At 44.8% G+C, this 23,141-nt stretch overlaps 2 protein-coding genes across 4 annotated transcripts in view; both read left to right on the top strand.

The window, feature by feature from the left end:
• LOC137518168 (LIM zinc-binding domain-containing Nebulette) overlaps positions 1–23,141 on the top strand; it is a 252,739-nt gene that overhangs the window by 169,583 nt on the left and 60,015 nt on the right. The window lies entirely within an intron of this gene.
• The window catches only part of LOC137518182 (nebulette-like), a 75,064-nt gene that overhangs the window by 10,521 nt on the left and 41,402 nt on the right, over positions 1–23,141 (top strand). Inside the window, exons 3-4 of the mRNA XM_068235644.1 lie at positions 6,323–6,433; positions 17,149–17,259. Of these exons, the coding sequence (XP_068091745.1) occupies positions 6,323–6,433; positions 17,149–17,259 (222 nt within the window). The remainder of the gene's footprint in view (positions 1–6,322; positions 6,434–17,148; positions 17,260–23,141) is intronic.

Here is a 23,141-nt window from a genome sequence, read left to right as displayed (position 1 = left end):
TATAGCTTTCTTCAGTATAACTTCATCATCTCGAATATCTCCCGATCTGCCCATGTGGTAAGCTGCTGAGATTGGTGCATGCGGAGCTCTGCATCGGTTCCCGTGGACCGGCTTATATTTTACATTTATTGGATCGTTGAGGAGTAACTCTGACTTGTCTATTTAAGCGTTGGCCTTGAATCACGCATTTTCCCCCAATAAATCACTCAGTTGTGTCTCGGCCGTCCGGCAGTGAGAGACGAGGTGGGCACAGCTGCGTGTGTGCGCCTGTTCCGCCGCTTCTCGCCAATTTTCCGCTGTATAAGATATAGATTGATTTCAGCTTGCTCTCTAGCAGAAGAGTCCTATTTGTGTTGAATATAATATTAGAAAAAAAAGAAATTTGCTCGTAACTTCTTTATGTACGTGATTAATACCGTCCATACCATGTCGTTTTTACGCGCCGTACCGCCTGTTACTAAGCGGTTTATGTTTCATTGCAGTATCGGTAAATACGAGCGGATTGTACCAAGTGGAGGCAGCTGGGGCCTTAGGAAAGAATTATCTATTGGATCTAATAAAAAAAATTATGATACTGTTGACATATCATTGTGGTCAGCTGTTCGGTGACGCAATGTGGGGTGTGTAGCACAGGCCATACAGCGGGCCATACGCGTTCAATTGGGGGGGGGGGGGGGGCAATCCTGATTTATGCCCAAGCAACTGCGGATCGCTCTGGCTACGGTTATACTTGTGTTCCGAATTTTATCAATGCTTCTCGCTGCGTTGGGTAATTGATTTTCAGCGCAGATCACGGTAGGCAGGGATGATTTTTTTTTTGGGCTCGTTTTACGGATGAAGTGCTGGTCGATGACAGCCACGTGAAACTTAAAGAGAACACGTTGATTTTTTTCTCTCTTCCAGTAAATAGGAGAAATAGGAGACCTGTCATCTGTTATAGTATTGTCATTTGTTATGACGTGTTAATCCTCACTGCCGTGGTGAAATACAAAGGCCCTGAATTACTCTGGCATCTCCGGTAATCCCTAAGGATCTACTGCAGGGATATCATCAAGAGGATCTGTAGTGAAGATAAAATAATGAATAAAATTGCTTATATTCCCCACAAGGCAGCGAGGTTCACAGACAGGAAACTGTCAGGACCATGGTCATGACATCACACTGTGGGAGGGGTTTCACCGCAATATCAGACACCCAAGCCGCGCCCCTGTCAAACCCCTAGCCATGCCCTCGCCACGCCTCTAGTCACACATACCATAAAGATTTCATAAGAAACATATGTTGTTTTATAATTCAAACCACACTGGTCCTTTCTATCCTGGTTCATTTTCCTTCATAGTAACATTTTAAAATTAGTAATATAGCAGTTTAAAGGTTGGGAATAAAGTTTAGAGTCAGTCAAACACCTTTTTAGTATAGAAATATATATATTTACATAGAAAGAGGGACAAAGTCCTGAAGGAGGGACAAATGAGGGTGAAAGAGGGACAGGGCTCCCAAAGAGGGACTGTCCCTCCGAAAAAGGGACAGTTGGGAGCTATGCCATTGGCTATTACCAGCTATTACCAGCCCATTGGCTGGTAATAGCTGGTAATAGCCAATGGGTTTACAAGGTGCAGACACAGCAGGAAGCGCGAGATTATGAATACGGAAGAGCGCTCCTGCTGTGTTTCTATTCTGTGTGGCCATCCATTGCTCCTGCTCTGCTCTTCCCCTGGACATCCAACGGCTGCAGCTATGCTCTCCACCCTCCGCATCCGATCTCTCAGCTGTCCGCTCCCCTTCGGCCCCGATCAGCTGGTGAAGCATATCGCTGCAGGCACTGCAAGCCTGCTCACTGTTCAGAATCACCGATGCACTCTCTGAGCCACTCTCCGATCCTCAGCAGGTTAGACACAGGCACAACAAATAAGTGACTCGCATACAAGCCGAGACCCCCACTTTTGGGCCACTTTTTTGGGGTAAAAAATTCGGCTTGTATGCGAGTATATACGGTATACCAGTTGCCTGGCAGCCCTGCTGATCTTTCTTGTATCAGTAGTGTCTGAATCACATACTTGAAAAAAACATGAAATCCAGTTCAATTAGAGATGTCTGATCTGCATGCTTGTTAAGGGTCTACGGCTAAAGGCTCATACACACATCAGACCATAGTCTTTGGAAAATGAAAGATCACAGACCAATTTTACCCCCTTCCATGTAGTATGAGAGCCATACCTTCACAGTCTTTTCTATGGAGCTGAACTCCACATCAGAAAAAAATCTTTGCAAGATGCTGAACACACAGATGCTGTACAGACACAAAAGATCAGTATCTGCAAAAGATCTGTTCCTGCCAAAAATCCATTCCTGCAAATTGCAATGATAGTCTATGAGATCTGCAGATCATCATATACACATGATTTAACTGACATTCATCTGCAGATCAGATCCACCAGGATGGATTTTCAGATCTGCAGATGACTGCTTGATCTGCAGATGAATGTCAGTTAAATCATGTGTGTATAATGATCTGCAGATCTCATAGACTTTCATTGCAATTTGCAGGAATGGATTTTTGGCAGGAACAGATCTTTTGCAGATACTGATCTTTTGTGTCTGTACAGCACCTGTGTGTGCAGCATCTTGCAAAGATTTTTTTCTGATGGGGAGTTAAGCTCCATAGAAAAGACTGTGAAGGTATGGCTCTCGTACTACATGAAGGATGGTAAGATTGGTCTGTGATCTTTCATTTTCCAAAGACTATAGTCTGATGTGTGTATGTGGCCTAAAAGTTTGAATGCAGAGAAGTAGCAGGACAGCCAGGCAATGTGTATTGTTTAAAAGGAAATAAATATGTCAGCCTCCATATGCCTCTTAAAGTGTCCTTTAGGATCCTTCCACACTGAGTCAGTGGTGCTGCAATGACATCCCAACGGGACTTAGCAGAGAAGATGCCCCACACGTTACCTTTGCGGTATGGTCATACAGCGAGGCGTACACTACAATTTTCCGCATGCATGAATTTGCGTTTTTGACGTTTTGGATCTTTCTTTTCCAAACTTTCTTGCTTGATTTTTGTAGGCATCGGTATCTATGTAGATTTTCTGTTTGTGATTTCTCTGTGAATATTAATGAAGTTAATTTACATGAAAATGTATCTGATTAACTTCAAAACCAATTTTTTTCATGTAAAATCACGATTTTTATGCAAATCGCACACAGACCTGTTGTGCGAATATAAAATGCAGAAAAATTTCAAACCGTAAATCGCATATGAACGCACAAAATATTGCAGCACCATTGAAATATACTGTCGATGTTCAGCGATCGCAATTTTGGAAATTCGCAAATCGCTCGTGTTTTGGGACCTGGCCAAATGATGTAAGCTTCAGTCTACACTATAGGGTAACATTTGTCCGCAGTGCCTGCTGCGGTCTGCGGGCAGATGGCAAATTTCGAGCTGTTCTAGGAGTTGAGCTTTAAATGGCATTGAGCTTAGGCTGTGAACATTGAGATATGTGGCTTTTACACTCATTATACTCGAAAAGGAGGTCACATGTGAACAAGGCACTGAAATGCATTTTCTTGCTGGAGCTTAATCCCGCTCTGGCGCTGTCCTCTGCCTGCCCATAATATAGCGAATGGAATTCCCATTATGAGCCTGACAGCACGTTCTACTCGCACAGTCACACATTGCAGCTGGTCATGTGATGAGGATCCTGGCGGAAGCTCCCTGTCCAGCATCCTCACACTGCACCCTGGCGTACATTATTTAAAGGCGCCTGGAAATTTGGGCACACAATAAGGCTGATAGTAAAATATCGGTATTAAATACCGATATTTTACCTTAAAAGTGTAAAATATCGATATTAAGTACCGATATTTTACTATGGCCAAACCTAACCCCACTCTCACACAGAACCCTCCCCCTGATGCCTAACACTTGCACCCTCCCCCCAGCCCAAACTACCTGATTAATGCCTAAAACTAACCACGCACGCACACACACACGCACGCACGCATGCACACACACACACGCACACACTGCCAGCCTAGTGCCTAAAACTAACAACCCCCCCGCCCACGCTACCTACCTAATGCTTGAATCTAAACTAAGCTCCCCTCCCCCGCAGATGCTACCTACCTAATGCCCCCCCCCCGCGCTCTACCTACCTGATGCACAAACCTAAACTAAGCTCCCCTTTCCCACAGACGCCAGCTACCTAATGCCTAAACCTAAACTACCCGCACATGCTACCTACCTAACAGCAACCCCCCCCCCAATAGGCGCCACACTCGCTTTGATAACAGATCAGCTGTTCCTGTTCCACTGCCTGAGGAAGTGGTCTGTGTCCCACGAAACGTGTTGTAATTATTGGAGTACATTATTAAGGAATACTTTTGAAATGTTTATCTTGTTGAATCTTCTATGGGGAGGTGAGTACCTCTTCCCCTCGGTCATCATTTTTTTCTTTCTCTCCCTAACCTAGAAACAAATATGCAATTCAGACAGGGGCGTAACTAGAAATCCCGGCGCCCCCATGCAAAAAAAATTAATAAATAAACAGCAGTTGCAAGAACCAGTAGAGGAGGGAGCCCTGCCCCGCAAGTTTGAGTGCATGTTCCAGGTACAGGTATTTGACTCTAGCAGGACTGCAGCAATCCCATCAGCACAGCAGCCACACAAATGTGAAAAGAATATTGCAGTAAGCCTCCCCACTATAGCAAAAAGATATAACTGTACCGGTATTACACGTATTCTTGTAGAAAACTTTTTCCTAGCCAGATTGCCAAGCCCTTTCTGAAATGTACTACCCCCCTCCTGATGATGTAAGCGATCAGGAATATCATCAGTATAGATGGGAGAAAGTTGCTCGGAAGTGCCAGGAAGGTGTCCTGGGGCCTGCGCTCAGCTAGCTTGTAAAGTGCAGTGTACACAGACTCTTTGGAGCAAGTCAAGGAACAAACTTTTGAAGCAAAAATGATGAGACTTAAAGCAGACCTTAACTAAGAACTTCCTCTCTGCCCTAAAACATAAGCAACAGCTTAAAGGGGAACTTCAGCCTAAACAAACATACTGTTACATTAGTTATGTTAATTAGAATAGATAGGTAATATAATATTTTACCCACCCTGTTTTCAAAGAACAGGCAAATGTTTGTGATTCATGGGGGCTGCCATCTTTGTCATGGGTGCAGCCATCTTTTTGGGTGAAAGGAGGTGACAGGGAGCATGAGACACAGTTCCAACTGCCCTGTGTCCTGATTACCCCTCCCAGCTGCACACGCTAGGCTTCAAATGTCAAATTCAAAATGTAAAATAAAAAAAATTGCACCAAAACAGCAGAACGAGAACAACAACTTCAGAAATCCCATCTTGCTTTGCACAGCATTAGGGGAAAAATGCCCGGGCAGTTTTCTTCTGTGCAGCTAAAAATGAGGCTTGTATAAGAGAAACAAAGTTCTGATGCTGTGAAACTGTTAAAGAAACACCAAGCCTTTTCAGTGCTGCCGAGTCGATTTTTAATCTGAAGGTTCACTTTAATAACATTTAAAGAAAATATTTCTTTGTTACAGCTGATACAAATCCTGCAGTAAATCTGCAGTGTGTCTACTTCCTGCTTTCGCAGAAGCAGATATAGGTTTAACATCCTGTGTTTACAAATTAGCTGCTCTGCTGTGGCAGATAAGATTCCTAAGCTGACACAGCTGAGAGATCAAATTACAGTGTTGATTCCTCACAGATGTAGGTGAGTTAGACAGGCTAAATGCATACAGGGTGCATTTCTCTATGCTTTCCTTCTGTTCTGTGCAAGAGTTCAGGTCCACTTTAAAGAGGAACTGTAACCCAGGATTGAACTTCATCCCAGTCAGTCACTAATACCCCCTTTCCCATGAGAAATCTTGACCTTTTCTTGAATAGATCATCAGGGGTCTGTGTGGCTGATATTGTGATGAAACCCCTCCCACAGTGTGATGTCATGACCTGGGTCCTTAGAGTTTTCTGCCTGTCAACCTTGTTGCATTGTGGGAAATAACAGCTTTTTCCAACTGCCAAGCAAGCAATATCTCCCTCTGTGCATAGATCTCTCAGTAACGAACAGATCACCTGACAGAACTGAAGAGGTCATCACCAGTGATAAATTTCAGTATGTAATTCAATGAGAGGAAATATTTTACAATGGGCAAACACTGATTAAATAACCAATAAATGAAAATTGTAAAAAATAAGTAATTTTATTTATTCTGTCATTTTCACTACAGGTCCTCTTTAAACATTTAGGTTTGTTTTGAAGTGTGTTCAGGATTTTGTTAATTCACCATTCATTTTTTCCACACAGACAAAATACAAGGAAGCGGGAAAGAAGGGACGGTCCAATCCTCTCTACATGCAGATGCCAGCCACGCTGGACACGGCCTTCGCACAGCAAGTTTCCCAGCTGCAGAGTGAGGTATTGCCATACGTCTAGGGTATTATTAGGTTCTTAGGCCCCATTAACACCTAAAAACAAAAACGCAAACGCAAGTTTTTTTCTGTTTTTGTGCGCTGTTTTTTTCCCCTCCCGACACTCTACTGCGCGCTGCGATTTTGGTAAAAGCGCTTTTCCAGAGCGGTTTTGTCATTCACGCAAGTCAGGAAGTGAACCCTTTGACCTGGAAAAGAAGAAATACAATGTATTTATTAAAAAAAAACGTGAATGCAATTGCTGCATAAAGCGGTTTTGTGAGCGTTTAGCTCTCTTCTTATACCTTCCATTATAGCAAAAATGCCCCCAAAAATGGTACAGGCACCGCTTTGCAGAGCGGAAAGCGGACGCAACGTGCTGATATAAACCTTCTCGTAGAGATTCATTGCACAAGCGTTTTGTGGGCGATTTTGAAAATCACCTGTGCTAGAAAAAGAGGCAAAAATGCCCTTAGTGTGAACGAGCCCTTAAAGTGCACCTGTAATGTAAAAAGTGTCAGCTTTAGTTACTTACCTCAGTAGAAGGAATAAGTGAATTCCCCCTTTTACTAAATTTCGCACCCCTTGTTAAATTAAACCCGTGTCTTAACCTCCTTAGTGGTGGTAATCCTTAGTCAAGCTTGGGCTGGAAATCCGTAGCTCAGAGCGGTACCCCCGAGCTGGATGCATGGGAGGGGTGTAATGTTGGCTGGCTGGATGGTGTAATGGTTAAGGGCTCTGCCTCTGACACAGGAGACGTGGGTTTGAATCTCGGCTCTGCCTGTTCAGTAAGCCAGCATCTATTCAGTAAGGAGTCCTTAGGCAAGTCTCCCTAACACTGCTGCTGACTATAGAGCGCGTACTAGTGGCTGCAGCTCTGGCGCTTTGAGTCCGCCAGGAGAAAAGCGCGATATAAATGTTACTTGTCTTGTCTAATGTGCAGGGCTGCCGCAGATCTATCTAGCGGTATGATTTTTAGGGTCTAAAAGCATGTGAAAAAATTGTGCCGCTTTCAGACAATAAAATCTGGAAATAATCATACCACCAAGGAGGTTAACCTTTTCGGGACCGCCCACCTACCCCCCTTAAGGACCAGGCATTTTGCGCGGGAAGGTGCGCGCGTTTGGGGGGGTCAGGCGGCCGGATCCCGTCTGTGGCTGCCTGGATTTGTGTCCCCCCATGGTGGCCTGGGCCCCCCTTCTGCCAGCAGCCTTCACTTACCTTCCAGGCTCCAGCGATGAGCCGTACGGGACCCTCTTCTCCAGTCGGCATCTCTGTTCTGTCTGACGATCAGTTCCGGGTTGCGACTTGATGACGTCATCAAGCCGGGACCCGGCGCTGACGTCAGACGGAGCGGAGATGCCGGCCAGAGCGGAGGGGGGCGCCGATCTTCGCTGGAACGGCAGGGAGGTGAGTGGATCGTCTTCTTTCCCCCCCCCCTGCCGCCGCAGCTGTCAAACTGATCACTACGATCCGACGGCGATCGTAGTGATCATGTGATCAGCAGCCATACGCGATGGCTGCTGATCACTCAGGGGAGATGTCGGCTGTCATATGACAGCTTAATCTCCCCCTCCGGGTGCGCACGATCGCGTCGGGAGCGGAAACTGCGGGCCGGCGTAGATCCTACGCCGCATCAGGCTAGAACAGCCACGAGTGCGGCGTAGGATCTCATAGAGGCGGTCCCGAAAAGGTTAAAGGACAACTGCAGTGAGAGGGAAATGGAGGCTGCCATATTTATTTACATTTGTACAATGCCAGTTGCCTGGCAGCCCTGCTGATCTCTTTGGCTCAAGTTGTGTCTGAACAACACCAGAAGCAAGCTGCATGCTTGTTCAGGGTCTATGGCTAAAAGCATTAGAGGCAGAGGATCAGCAAGACAGCCAGGCAACTGTTATTGCTTGAAGAGAACCTGTAACAACAAAAAAAAACCCTCTGGGGAATACTTACCTTGAAAGGAGGAAGCCTCAGGGTCCTAATGCGGCTTCCCCGAACCTCTGAAGCTTGGAGGAATCCAGTGCAGCCTCCTCGAAACCTCCCCCGACCAGCTTGACAAGCATTGATGTATTTACCTCTCCGCAATCCTGCACAGGCGCACTAAAGGCTCTTAGTTCGGGCTAGACAGAAATAGCCGAGCCCGATCGTATCCGCTGTACTGCGCAGGTGTAAAGGAGCGGATATGATCGGGTTCGGCTATTTCCACTTTACCCGAATTAAGAGCCAGTAGTGCACCTACACAGGATTGTGGTAGGTAAATATTTACCTTGCTGCACTTTGGGGGACCCAGGCGCTTGAACAGAGGGATGGAGGAGGACAGGGGAAGCCACGTTAGGATCCAGAGGCTTTCCCCTACCGAGGTAAGTATCCCCCAGAGGGGTTTTTTCAGTTACCGATTTTCTTTAAAAGGAAATAAATATGGCAGCCTCAATATCCCTCTCACTTCAGTTGTCCTTTAAATAGGGAGAGAAATTATAATGCTTACCTCAGTAGAGGGAACTGCTAAGGGTAACAATGGTTAATTCGCATATATTCAGCAGCGATGCACTGCGAGACATCTCAAGCTCACTCCAGCTGTTCTAAGAAAGCAAGCTTTTGTTTTTCAGTAGAGGGAAGTGTCTGATCCAGCTTCCCTGTCCCTGTCCCCTTGCTGTTCCAGCGCTAAGATTCCACCCCCTCCCGCACACACACACCTCTTTGATAAGGGCTTGTCAAAGAGTGCGTACAGCCAAGCTCCAGTCTATGAACGAGCGCAGCCGCACTGCAAAGGACGCCTCGCACCTGCGCAGAAGCACGGAGCTGCTAGGGCTCTGCTTCTGCCTCCAAGCCTAAGCGGCTTTGAGCTACTGTGTAGGTGCCAGGCATCCTGCGCAGTGCAGCCATGCTTGTACATGGATAGGAGCGCGGCTGGGAACCTCCACAGGGTTTCAGTGTCTAGCAGTGGTGAGGGGAGGATGTGGGAAGCCTCTGGAGGATCCCTCTATCGAGATGAGTATCTGAATTTCTCTCTTTTTCAAGTGACAGGTTTACTTAAACAAGTCACACATAATACCCCAGCTGGGTGAGTAACCTGTCATTTAGGCTCTACTCAGAACTCTGCATAGGAAAGAAGGGAGAGAGGCACTCAGGGAGGGGAGTGATCCGCCTTTCCATCATCAGGCGCCTGTAGGCATGTGCCTACAGTGCCTTATGTAAAATCCAGCTGTGGTCGCAGAGAACAGGAAGTCACTGTCCTGGAACATCTGTATATAAGATCTGATTCTACAGCTAAGGTTAGTTTCACGCTGGGCATTGAGCTGCACAACCTGTAAAAATGGCGTGGTGAAGCACACAGTACCTAAAAAGCATGCTTCACTGCAACTGTAAGCACGCACAGCATGCCTCGCATTATTCCAGTGGACCCGTCGCACCACACTTGTAACACGCAGTGGCGTAGCTAAGAATCTGTGGGCCCTGATGCAAGTTTTGCATTGGGGCCCCCCAAGCTCTCTATACAGAACTATTGATACACCACACCAAAACCAATCAAGGACAACCACAGTGTCAGAGGTGCTAGAAAGGGATGGGAAACTGTGTGGTAATGATCACTGCTATTCTAATTATCTATAGGAGTGAATATTATCAGCACAGGACCAATAAAGAGCTAATACTGTGGTTGAGGGTGGGCCCCTCTTGCCCAAGGGTCCCGATGCGGTTGCTACCTCTGCACCCCCTATTGCTACGCCACTGGTAACACGCCAATGGGAATGTCCAATTTCAGTATAATTGCATTGCGTTTGCCATGCAATTATATTGTCCAATGCAACTCCACATGTCAGTGTGAAAGTGGCCTTATCTGTCTGTTCTTTATTTTATCATCTTCCCATGTAAAGAGCAGTATTCTGCTTGTGGCATTCAGGTTTCCAAAACATCCTAAAAATAAATGTAAGCCCTTTTAAAAAATATGATTGCTTACCAAAAGCAAAAAAAAAGAAAGAAAAGAAAACTTGCATTATCTTCTGCATCACTTGCGGAATACCGAGGTTTTATTGTTGGCCAGCAAGTTAAATGGCCAAAACAAGCGCTGGCAGCACCTTGTGGAGTCAGTTGGCACTGTGGCCTGTCCTTCAGCAACAGAAGGATCTTTGTTCCGCAAGGCTGCTAGCAGCGGTTCAGCCGGGTTTCTTGGGCAACACCTAAAATACTGACTTTACACAATGACTGCTCAAAATGAGCCAACGCCCCCTACTGACCCATTCATGTTTCTTGCAGACACGCATTCCATTTTGAGATGCTGACTTTTAAGTGTGAACTTTAAAGTTGAAAAAAATAAAAAAAAAAGTTGAATTCTGCGCAAACAAACTCACTCGTAGCCTTTTAGTCATGTTTTCACTTTGAGAACTGTAGAAATTCAGTGAATGTTTACCGTTTAAAAAAAGAAAAAGTCAGATACTCACCTAAGGAGAGAGAAGGCTCGGTCCTAATGAGCCTTCCCTCTCCTCTCCCGGTGCCCGGTCCCGCGCAGGATCCCCCATCGCAGTATTCGACCAGTTCGGTCAAATACTGCCACTTCCGCATGCCGAAGGGAGCTTTCGGAAGCCTTCGGGAGCACTCGGGCTCCTGATGACGCGGCCGCTCCATACTACACATGCGCGAGCTCCCTCTATGACGCTCTCGCGCGTACGTAGTATAGAGCGGCCCGTCTTCGGAAGCCAGAGTGCTCCCGAAGACCTCCGAAGTACCTGCGGCGGCGGACGCGAACGGGGGAGCCAGCGCAGCACCGAGGGCACCGGGAGAGGAGAGGGAAGGCTCATTAGGACCGAGCCTTCCCTCTCCTTAGGTGAGTATCTGACTTTTTCTTTTTTTAAACGGTACCCATTGGCTTTAAAGCAAACCTGAACTGAAAAAGAAAAGGCAAAATTAAAGTGAAGCTCCAGACTAAAAATCTACTTAGCAGAACTGGAAAGGCTTGGTGATTCTTTAACAGTTTTACAGCATCAGAACTTTGTTTTTCTTACCCAAGCCTCATTTTTAGCTGCACAGAAAAAAAACTGTATGGACATTTTTCCCCTGATGCTGTGCAAAGCATGATGGGATTTGTGATGTTGTTGTTCTTAATCTGCTGTTTTGGAGCAATTTTTGTATTTTTTATTTTCAATTTGACATTTGAAGCCTAGCGCGCGCAGCTAGGAGGGGTGATCAGGACACAGGACAGTTGGAACTGTGTCTCATGCTCCCTGTAACCTCCTTTCAACCAAAACGATGGCTGCCCCCATGAAAAAGATGGCTGCCCCCATGAAATCACAAATATTTGCCTGTTCTTTTAAAACAGGGTGGGTAAGAGACTATATTACCTATCTATTTTAATTAACATAACTAATGTAACGTAATGACAGTATATTTGTTTAGGCTGACGTTCCCCTTTAAAGGGACTCTGAGCGGTAAATCCCACCCACCCAAAAAAAAAAAAAAATCAGACTTACCTGGGGCTTCCTCTACCCCCGTAGCTCGGGAGGTCCCCCGGCATCCTCTTCTGCACTTCCTCGTTCCCACGGGATGCTCCGGAAATCGGTGACTTCAGGTGAAGTCACGTCCGCGCGCTCCCGCCGCGTGCCTGTTGTGTAATCACGCCAGTTGCCCTAAGCATCCTGTGCATGCGTGGTTCCCTAAAGACTGAAGCGCACATGCGAGGACGCTTACATGATAACACGACGGGCGCTTGGCGGGGGAGCGCATGCGCAACTTCACGCCAAGTCTCTGATTACCGGAGCAGCCTGCGGGACCGAGGAAGAGCAGAAGAGGATACTGGCGGACGAGCTTCGGGGGTGCTGGAGGAAGCCCCAGGTAAGTCCAAATTTCAGGGTTTTTTACCACTCAGGGTCCTTTTAACATATACACATCATACTTACCTCTGGTCTAGTCTATCTATCAATCTCTTTCTCCTCTCCCGCATCCTTTTTGTCCACTGGGATTTACAGAATTGGGATGACCACGTAACCGCTTCTGGGTCGGCACTCTGTTAGGCCTCTTGCACACTACATTCGATTCCCATTTCTTTATAAGATCCGATTTTTGATTCCGATTAAAAATCATAGCAGCATGCAGTACTTTTTTTAATCGGAATCAGAAATCAGATCGTAAGAAAAATCGGAATCGCATGTAGTGTGCAAGAGGCCTTAACATGTAATATTCCCCTTCCATATAAATATATACTGTACAGTATACGGTATATATCATCCTGATTGCTATCAGAATTTGCTTTGTCTATCTCTGGGTTTACTTGTGGTGTAAATTCGAAGACATAACAACGTAAGTTGTTTAAGTGATACCTTTAATGACTAACTGTACAAGATTTCTGTAAAGTGAACCTGAAACAAGCTGTAAAAAAAGTTAGATACCTATTTAATCAGAAGGCTCTGGATCTGCTCCTTGTGCCCTCGTTCCCACACTTCATCTAAAGTCCCAGGGGCGTAGATATACGCCTCCCGCTGCAGCACGTTCTGCTGCCGCCTGTTAGTAGGGAGAAACAATTGATCTAAATCCCTGTGTTAATGATCGCCGGCATCAGTGAGATACCTGCGTTCAATGTAATACCGAAAGTAACACAGCCACGCATTACTTCCTGTTAGAGTACTAATAGTACGCTCAGGAAATAATGCGCGAGGACATCTTGTAGGCAAATAGTAAAATTACACCTACATACATGTATTTTAATAAAAATGACATACACATACATTTAAAATTAACCCCTTACCTCCCACACTCTCCCACAGTTACCCAAATAGAATTTTTGCATTAAAAAAAATTACAACTAAAAAAATACATGAATAGTTACCTTAGGGACTGAACTTTTTTTAAATTAAATGTATGTCATGAGGGTATATTACCGTTACTTTTGAAAATATGGGTTTTTATTTAGTGATGGACGAAAAACTAAAAAATACGCCTTTATTTCCAATTAAAATATTGGTGCCATATATTGTACTAGGAAAATAGTTTGAACGTTGCAATAACCGGGACAAATGGGCAAGTAAAATGTGTGGGCTTTATCCACATAGGATGTTTTATTTTAAAACTCTAATGGCTGAAAATGGAGAAATAATACATTTTTTACAAGTTTTTTCTTATTATTCCCATTAAAATGCATTTACAACAAAATCATTCTTAGCATAATGTACCACCCAAAGAAAGCCTAATTGGTGGCGATTAAAACAAGATACAGATTATTTTCTTGTGATAAGTAGTGATAAAGATATTGGCGAACGACAGGGAGTAGCACTGAAAGGTGAAATTGCTCTGGTCCTTAAAAGAGAGTCTGAAGCGAGAATAAATCTCGCTTCAGACCTCATAGATAGCAGGGGCATGTGTGCCCCTGCTAAAACGCCGCTATCCCGTGGCTTAACGGGGGTCCCTTCACCCCCAAATCCCCTCCATGCAGCGGGGAAGCGCTTCCGCATTGAGGCAGGGCTAACTTCCTGCGCGTCTATCAGACGCGAACCTCCGCCTCTCCCCCACCCCTCTCAGTCTTCCTTCACTGAGAGGGGCGGGGGAGAGGCAGCGATGCGCGTCTGATAGACGCGCTGAGAGGCAGGGCTGCAGCCGTTAGCCCTGCCTCCAGGAAGAGCAAAATTTACGACCAAGTTGGTCGTTGATTTTGCAGGGGGGGGTTTGGGGGTGAAGGGAACCCCGTTTAGCCGCGGGATAGCGGCGTTTTAGCAGGGGCACACATGCCCCTGCTAACTATGAGCTCTGAAGCGAGATTTATTCTCGCTTCAGTGTCTCTTTAAGGGGAAAAACCCCTCAGTGGTCAACTAGTTAAATGAAAATAAATATGGCAGCCTCCATATCCCTCTCACTTCAGTTGTTTTGTTTGCGGGTCACTGGATGATGTAATGAGACTGAGCACGGGAGGGTCATGTAATTTCCCAGAAGCTTCCGCACTAGTGAAAAACTCTTGTCCTGCTTAATATGAAGATGACAGATTGACAAAGGACACCACCCCCTTGTGATGCACGCCAGCAAATGCTAGGTACTCCATTCCCGCCAATGTGACAAAAGTTTCTTGTTTCTACACTACATTCATTTACAAGGCTACAGACAGACGTGGCAGACGCATTTCACGGAAATAACCATCTGCCACGGAAGAATGAGCTACAGACAGCTACACGAGACACAAGAAACCAGCGTAAAAAAGAAAGCTACTTTTGTGGAGTATTTCCACTGCCATAAATAAGAGTGCTTGTAATGCTCTGACACAGGATTAGCCATGTGCTGGAGGCAATAGGTCTCCTTTCTTGCTTAAATGACACCATTGAAATAAATGTGAACTGAGATGGTTTGGGGAGAGTCTTTTTCCCAGAACTTGATCCATTGTTAAAATATGTTCAACAGCTGGAATAATGTATCTAATAGACAAAAGCTACAAGTGGTGTACATAGTGGGAAGAAATGACTTGAGTGTTTGTACACACACCGCAAAGTAGGTGCTCTGAGCTTCAGGCCCCTTTCACACTGCGAGGTTTTCATTGCGTTGCTTTACCCTGCCGTAACGCTAATGGTGGCCACACACCATACAATAAAATGATCCAATTTTATGGCAATTCGATAAAAACGATCGTATCTCCCGAAAAAATCAAAAGCTTATTTTCATTCGACTGAAAAATCCGATTTTCTTCGATTATTATCGATCCGGAATGCCAGATATTTTTCTTCAATCTTTCTAAAGATTGTATGGTGTGTGTAAGATTGTCAATTTATTAATATTACCACCAAGCAATTTTGTCAGAGTTTCCAATCATTTTTATCATAATTGGGGAAAAATTTAACATACGTGTGTGTGGTACATTGGTCATATTTTTGAAATGTTACAATCAGTCAGAAAAATTGATTGCAATTCTTAAATTGAACAGATATTTAAAAAATGGTATGGTGTGTGGCTACCTTAAGGCAATGAAAGACTATGTGGCTGTTCATACCTTGACGGTGCGCCAGGATGCGCCGGAAGTGACATTTTTCGCCGCACGCTGTCGCGAGGGGGCCAGCTTGCACGGCGAGGTACGGCGGAGCACAAGACCAGAAGTAATGTAAGTCTATGGCGATGCAGACTTTTTACAAAGTTTCCGTGTTGCAGCGCGCATGCGTGGAAGCGTATTTTTTCAATACACTTCTGCGCAATTCGTATTTCTGCCACAGGAAGTGAGCTCTTGAGAGGCTCACTTCCTGCTTGGCTTATGGCCAGAAAGAGGATTACCGTTAATTAACGTGGAAATTCCCGAATTCCTTTTTTACCGTTACAGTGCGATTCAATCATCTAATTGCATCGCATCAGATGGTGAGCAGTGTGAAACCGTCCTCAGTTGTGAATGCATCCTCTAGTAAAGATAGTTGGAAAATGTCAGCGGAATGCCGATTATCTCTGTTCAGAAATGGGCTCACTGCAGCGAAAATCGGTATGCCACAATATCGGAACTTGGAAGCATTGGACCAAATAGAGAATGCAGAATTTTTCCACGGAAATGGGATTACTACAGCAATTTTAGGCCAATTGGGAGACATTGGTAATTTTTGACTAATCAGAGAATGCTGAATTTTCCTGCGGAAATTGGATTACCATGGTAAGTATTTTCGAAAGTAAACAGGAGAAAATGAGGGAGGAGCATTTTGAGTAGCGCAAGTTTGCACATCACTCCTTTTTATGGAAGTATTGGGTTAATCCGACAATGCTGAAGTTTACTGCGGTTGACAATTTGAAATCTGGTTTCTGCCTAATAGTGTACGTCCACAAAATCTAGCGGATTCAACATTTTTTTTGTTTGTACAATTAACAAACTTTATTGAAAAAAAATATAACATTCTTTGGCAATATGTGGAAATCGGAAATTTCCGCAGAATCAGGCAGTCACTTTTTGGAAAAGAGAAATTTAGTCGGAATTGGAAGTCAGCATTTTTGACCATCCCTAGTGGTCAGGACAGGAATAACACTTTGCTACTCCACCTAGAGCAGGGGTGTCAAACTCAAACACAAAGTGGGCCGAAATTGTACACTGGGACCAAATCACTGGCCAACCTCAATGTCTACTGGCCACCTTCCTACCTTCTAAAAGTTCCCTGGTGTTAAATGGCTCCCCTCCAACCCCTATACAGTTCCCTGGTGTCTAGTGCTTTCCCTATACCTCCCCCACATGGCATTCCCAGTGCTCTAGGGCTTCACCTCCAATATAGCTTCCCTGGTGGTCTAGAGTGGGCCAAACATAATGCAAAGTGGGGAAACCACTTTGTGGCCAAATTGAATGGCTCTGAGGGCCAGATTTGGCCCACGGGCCGGAGTTTGACATGTATGTCCCAGACGAAGGCTGCCAAACTTTCTCAGCTTTCACCTGTCGATCAGTTGTGGTTTCTGTAAGCAAGTAGTCTGACCTCCTGTGTGTGTAGGGGGCGTAACTAGAGGGGAGCAGCAGGGGGGCCCAGAGCTGTGGGGGCCCCCGACTACTAACCTTCCCTTCCTCCGATACAGGGGACTATACTTCAGATCAGGTGTCTTGTGGCTACACTTGTTATGGGTGAGAAGATCATGACGGCCACACTTGTTTCATGACCCTGGCGAGATGGACCCCAAGGCCGTAAAATGAACATTGGGGCGGGGACATCAAAGTTTTGCTGGGGGGGCATGAATTGTAGTTATGCTGCTGTGTGGACTCCTCACCGCCGGGCCTCCCAAGCTTTAGATGATGCTGTGTTTGTCCTGCAGGTTCTCTACAAGCAGAAGTACGATGCAGAGAAGGGAAGATCGAGCTACGCACAAATGTTGGAGCCGCCTGACATAAAACACGCCAAAGAAGTTAACAAGCACCAGAGTAACGTAAGTAATATACACTGCTTTATACGGGCTGGGCAGCCTCTGCTTTCTGGGTTTAGTCACATCTATTTTATTTGGCCTGTTCTTAGCAAGCTCTCAGAATGGGCTGAATTTATACTTTTTCCACCCCTAGGCAGAGATAGATTACCATGTGATGGGGCCCTAGGCAAGGTAGTAGATTTGTGGCCCACTTGTGCTCCTTTTGGTTAACTGAAGTAAAGAGAGGTCAAAGAAGGTGGCAGGTGGGCCCCCAGACCCCCACTAGGCCCCAAGCACCCGCGTGTATAAAAAAAGGGCGCGGGAAAAAAGGGCGCGGGATATAGCCCAAATTATAAGTTGTAATGTAAAACCATATTTTTTGTTTAATAGCTTGTAAATGAAAATTTTGTGCTAAATACAGGTTGAACAAACGGAAATTAAATGGCAAAATATCGTCTATGACAACAAACGAATTCTGAAATGAAACATCAAATAGCATCTATAACAAAAAAAAACGATATTTACACTTGTGTTAAGCATAGTAATAGAATGGTAGATTTTACTGCAATTACACCTAACTGTAGGCTCACGCAGATCTCTCCCTATCCCTATCCCCTAGCCCCCCTTTGTGTAAATATACATAATATTGTACTGTAACTATATCTAACCCTACTCTCACACAGAACCCTCCCTGTACCTATCCCTAACCCCTAGACCCCCCTGGTGGTGCCTAACCCTAACCACCCCCCTGGTGGTGTATATTGTAGTGTAACTATACCTAACCCTACTCTCACACAGAACCCTCCCTGTATCTATCCTTAACCCCTAGACCCCCCCCTTGTGGTGCCTAACCCTGACCACCCCCCTGGTGGTGTATATTGTACTGTAACTATACCTAACCCTACTCTCACACAGGACCCTCCCTGTACCTATCCTTAACCCCTAGACCCCCCCCCCCCTGGTGGTGCCTAACCCTAACCACCCCCCTGGTGGTGTATATTGTACTGTAACTATACCTAACCCTACTCTCATACAGAACCCTCCCTGTACCTATCCCTGACCCCTAGACCCACCTGGTGGTGCCTAACCCTAACCACCCTCCCTGGTGGTGCCTAACCCTAACCACCCTCCCTGGTGGTGCCTAACCCTAACCACCCCCCTGGTGGTGTATAACCCTAAGACTCCCCTGGTGGTGCCTAACCCTAACCACCCCCCTGGTGGTGCCTAACCCTAACCACCCCCCTGGTGGTGCCTAACCCTAACCACCTTCCTGGTGGTGCCTATCCCTAACCACCCTCCTGGTGGTGCCTAACCCTAAGACCCCCCTGGTGGTGCCTAACCCTAAGACCCCCCTGGTGGTGCCTAACCCTAAGACCCCCCTGGTGGTGCCTAACCCTAAGACCACCCTGGTGGTGCCTAACCCTAAATCTCCCCTGGTGGTGCCTAAACCTAACCATCCCCCAGGTGCTGCCTAACCCTAACCATCTCAACTGCACAAACTACCTTATACACATATAAACAATAATATATTTATTCCCCAAAATACTTCACTATAAGTAACATGAATAGAATAATTTATATATTTGTAATAAAATAAATAGCCTTAAAAATGTATATATTTGTAATAAAATAAATAGCCTTAAAAATGTATATATTTGTAATAAAATAAATAGCCTTAACAATCACGTACACATTAATAATATTATAAATAGAAAAAGGTATATATATATAATAGAATAGATAGCCTTACAATCACGAACACATTAAAAATCTTAAAATAACGGTAATATTAAAAGTGATATATAAGTAAGTTAATAAAACTATAATTGACGCATTATAAGTGTAAAAAACAAAGTTAATACCAAAAGCTATGTATTTGTAATATAATAAGGTTGAAAACGATATTTAAGCATTATACGTATGAAAAAAGAATTTTAAATGATAAAATAAGTGTAAACGATAATTTACTTGTTACAGCCCTGAAAGCGAAATTTAAAAACGGAAAAATAAGTAAACCACACAGTTAAAACGAATTTGTAAACGATATTTGTAATAAACCTTACTCTGTAAACAAAAACTTTTGTTAACACAATCCCTGCAACCGTTGTTTCTCGGGTGCCCAATTTTCCTGTCGGGCGCCTAATAGCCGATATTTTGCATTGCAGTCTATGGCGGTGCCCTTTTTGTCCACTAGCCATATGCGCCCCTTTTTACTGCTTCCCAAGCACCCACCTAGGTTGCCTGGTGGAGGATCCTGCTGTGCCCCTAGGCCAACTTTCTTGTGACTTAAAGTGGACCTAAGCCCAGGACTTCATCTCTGCTCTAAAAGATAAGCAACAGCACAATAACCTTTACAGAAAAATATTTCTTTGTTACAGCCCACTTACTGAGAGTGTAGTTACTTCCTGGTTTAATGAGAGCACAGAAAAGGTTAATCTCCCAGGTTTACATATAGCCTCTTTGACCAGCATAAACCTCGGCATTGATCAGACAGCTGACAGCTCAAATTACAGTGGCTATTACTAGCAGATAAGGGAGATTTAGACAGGCTGTTATCTCTAAATACAAACAGGGTGGTATTCTCTGTGTTTCCCTTCTCCCATGGAAGAGTTTAGGTCCTCTTTAAGTGCCATGCAGGGTTGCTCGTAAACTACGCCAGCGCGAATCTACGCGTCGTAGTCTGCAACTACGCATTGTAGTTCATAGACGAAGTTTAAAAACTTTGCATACGTATTTCCGCGTAGTCGTAGTTCCGCTATACGAAGCTTCGCCCGCTACGCGTAGTTGACGTATGTATTGCGAAGTCAACTACGCGTGCGGTAACTACGTCTATACGGATCATTGCGCATGCGCAGAAATATTATTGCCCTTCTATACATATACAATTCCGCATTGGAAGGTTGATATGTACGCATATATTAGTTCACCAATGCGCATAGTTAGCGGATTATTGCGGACATTTTTCTGCATAAGGGTATAAGCGTCCGCATCAACTACTCTTCGCACTACGCGAAGCTTCCGTATTTTAACGCGTAGTCTATGAAATGCAAACGTAGCGAAGTTTCTGATTTCGTAGCCGTAGTTTGCGAAGCGTAATCGTGGAAAACTACGCGTAGTTCCAGCGTAGCGAAGTTGGCTGACTACGATCATCCCTGGTACCATGTTCAGCAGCCCCTTCTCATTCCATGTGCAGCCCCTCCTTCTCTGTGTAACATCCTTATACAGCAGCCCCTCTCTTACATGTACAGCTGCCCTGATCAGCACCTCTCCTCTTTCATATGTTGCTCCCCATTTGCAGCCTCTCTTTTATACTTGCAGGCTTTTCCTCCATACACAGCACCCTTTTTTCCATGAAAATTAAAATTGATCTTTCTTCTTTTAATGTTTATTTTTAAACTTTAAAGCTTAGGGCCATCCACACTTTCCAGTAAGAATTCCGCCTTCATGAGAATAGCCTTAATGTTCAAAGAGCATGATAGGCCCGTTCACATCTGAAAATAGCAAACATTTTGCGCGATTAGCACGGTAAAATCACTGGGCACTTCTGCGATTTCAGAGCGACCGCGGTCAGCGCTTTATCAGCACTGTACCTCGATCGTTTCTGAATCACTCCAAAAATGCTGCAGGTAACACGTTAGCGATTGGCACTAATCGCCAAACACCAGCACCAATTGCGGCAGTGAGGACACTTCCATAGGGTAACATAGCACTAGTGCTTTAGCGATTAGCTGGAATCGCCCGCTAATCGCTTAACTGTGAATGGGCCCTAAGTCAACCCACAAAACGTGAGCAAAGTCAAACAAGGATGACTGGACTCTATGGCTAGATTTTCGGCAAGGCCACAAAGGCAATGGCCTAGGGCACCAGAAAATCAAGGGGTGGGCTGTGGGCAGCAGGGAGGCAGTAGCAGTTAGCCTGCTGAACATTGGTCCTGGGCGGCTATCAACAGCCGGATCTGGCACTCGGCGGATGAACGGGCAGTGAACTGGCACTTACAGTGATCTCTGAGCTGCCTGTCATTCACCGAATGTTCCGCTCACCAAGGAGTTTACAATCTAATCCCTGCCATCATGTCACTAACTGTCCTCAGAGCATTTTATAATGTAATCCCTGCCATCATAACACTAACTGTCCTCAGTGGATCTTACAATCTAATCCCTGCCATCATGTCACTAACTGTCCTCAGAGGATCTTATAATGGAATCACTGCCATAACTTCACTAATTGTCCTCAGAGAAGCTTACAGCCTAAAACCTGCCATCATGTCAATAATTGTCCTCAGAGGATCTTATAATGTAATCCCTGCCATCATAACACTAACTGTCCTCAGTAAATCTTACAATCTAATCCCTGCCATCCTGTCACTAACTGCCCTCAGATGATTTTATAATGTAATCCCTGCCATCATGTCAGTAACTGTCCTCAGAGTATTTTATAATGTAATCACTGCCATCATGTCACTAACTGTCCTCAGTGGATTTTACAATCTAATCCCTGCCATCATGTCACTAACTGTCCTCAGTGGATCTTACAATCTAATCCCTGCCATCATGTCACTAACTGTCCTCAGAGGATCTTATAATGTAATCCCTGCCATAACGTCACTAACTGTCCTCAGAGGAGTTTATAATGTAATCCCTGCCATAGCGTCACTAATTTTTTTAGAGAAGTTTACAGTCTAATCCCTGCCATCATGTCACTAACTGTCCTCAGAGGAGTTTATAATGTAAACCCTGCCATAACTTCACTAATTGTCCTCAGAGAAGTTTACAGTCTAATCCCTGCCATCATGTCACTAACTGTTCTCAGAGGATTTTATAATGTAATCCCTGCCATAACTTCACTAATTGTCCTCAGAGGCTTGGCAGAAGATGAAACAGGCTCAGTTACAATTTCAAGGTGAAACGTTGTGCTTTTATTCCACAGCAAAGAGACTTAAACAAACTGTGCAAATACATCCACAGCAAAGCAAAACCTTACTTGATGTGCAGCGTAAAAAGAATCAGCTGTTTTAGTCTAAAGTTCAAATGAAATGTAGCAGCCTTTCCTCAGCATAATTCTTGTTTTCCAAAACAACAGTTTCCTGTGGCCAGAGCTTCTGCCTAGCAGCCATGATGCTCTCTCATACACACACACACACACACACACACACACACACACACACACACACACACACACACACACACACACACGGAAGTGTTCACATCTTTCATGTGTCAGTTCAACTGTGGTGCAGTGCTGACAGGTGAAGGCTATACCTGGAGTGCAATTCCACCCAGGACAGGATGGCCAGAAGCTCTCACCCTCTCTGCTCCTGGTCAGCTCCAGACCCAAAGTGAGACTTAGGCTCAGTGCACACCAAAAAGCGCTAGTGCAATCGCAAATGCTCAGCGCTTTTTGGAGTGATTTTTTAGAGTGATTCTAGACATGTGCAGAGCGATTTTTTTACACATGCCTAGCGATTTTTGGAGCGTTTTGGTGTAGCGTTTTTTATATTTTGTTACAGTAGGGCTGTAACTGAAAATATTACTTGTGCACAAAAGCAAATATGATAACTGTATGAGTAATAAAAAGTAGGAAACACCATTTTATTGAATGTTATATCAGAGTTTCAGACCAATTTAAGCCAATAAAAACAGGGTGAAGTAGATCTTACCTCCCCATAAAATACTTGCATCAAAAAATGTTTTTTCATGTACGCCAAAAAACTGTGACACGTTTCGTGGACTTAACCCACTTTCTCAGGCAGTGAAAACAGGAGCAGCTGCTTTCATCTCATAAAAGCGTGGTGCCTCCAGAAACATGAATAGGGCAGTAAGTAAAAAATACAGTTGTCAGTAATAGTGTTTCTCAACCCTAATGTGACATAGAACCTTTTGGAAGTTTACAAAGTACAACTTGGTAGG

The sequence above is a fragment of the Hyperolius riggenbachi genome, chromosome 5 (assembly GCF_040937935.1).
Source record: "Hyperolius riggenbachi isolate aHypRig1 chromosome 5, aHypRig1.pri, whole genome shotgun sequence".
Classification (NCBI taxonomy): domain Eukaryota; kingdom Metazoa; phylum Chordata; class Amphibia; order Anura; family Hyperoliidae; genus Hyperolius; species Hyperolius riggenbachi.
This window is presented reverse-complemented; position numbering and strand designations above follow the sequence as displayed.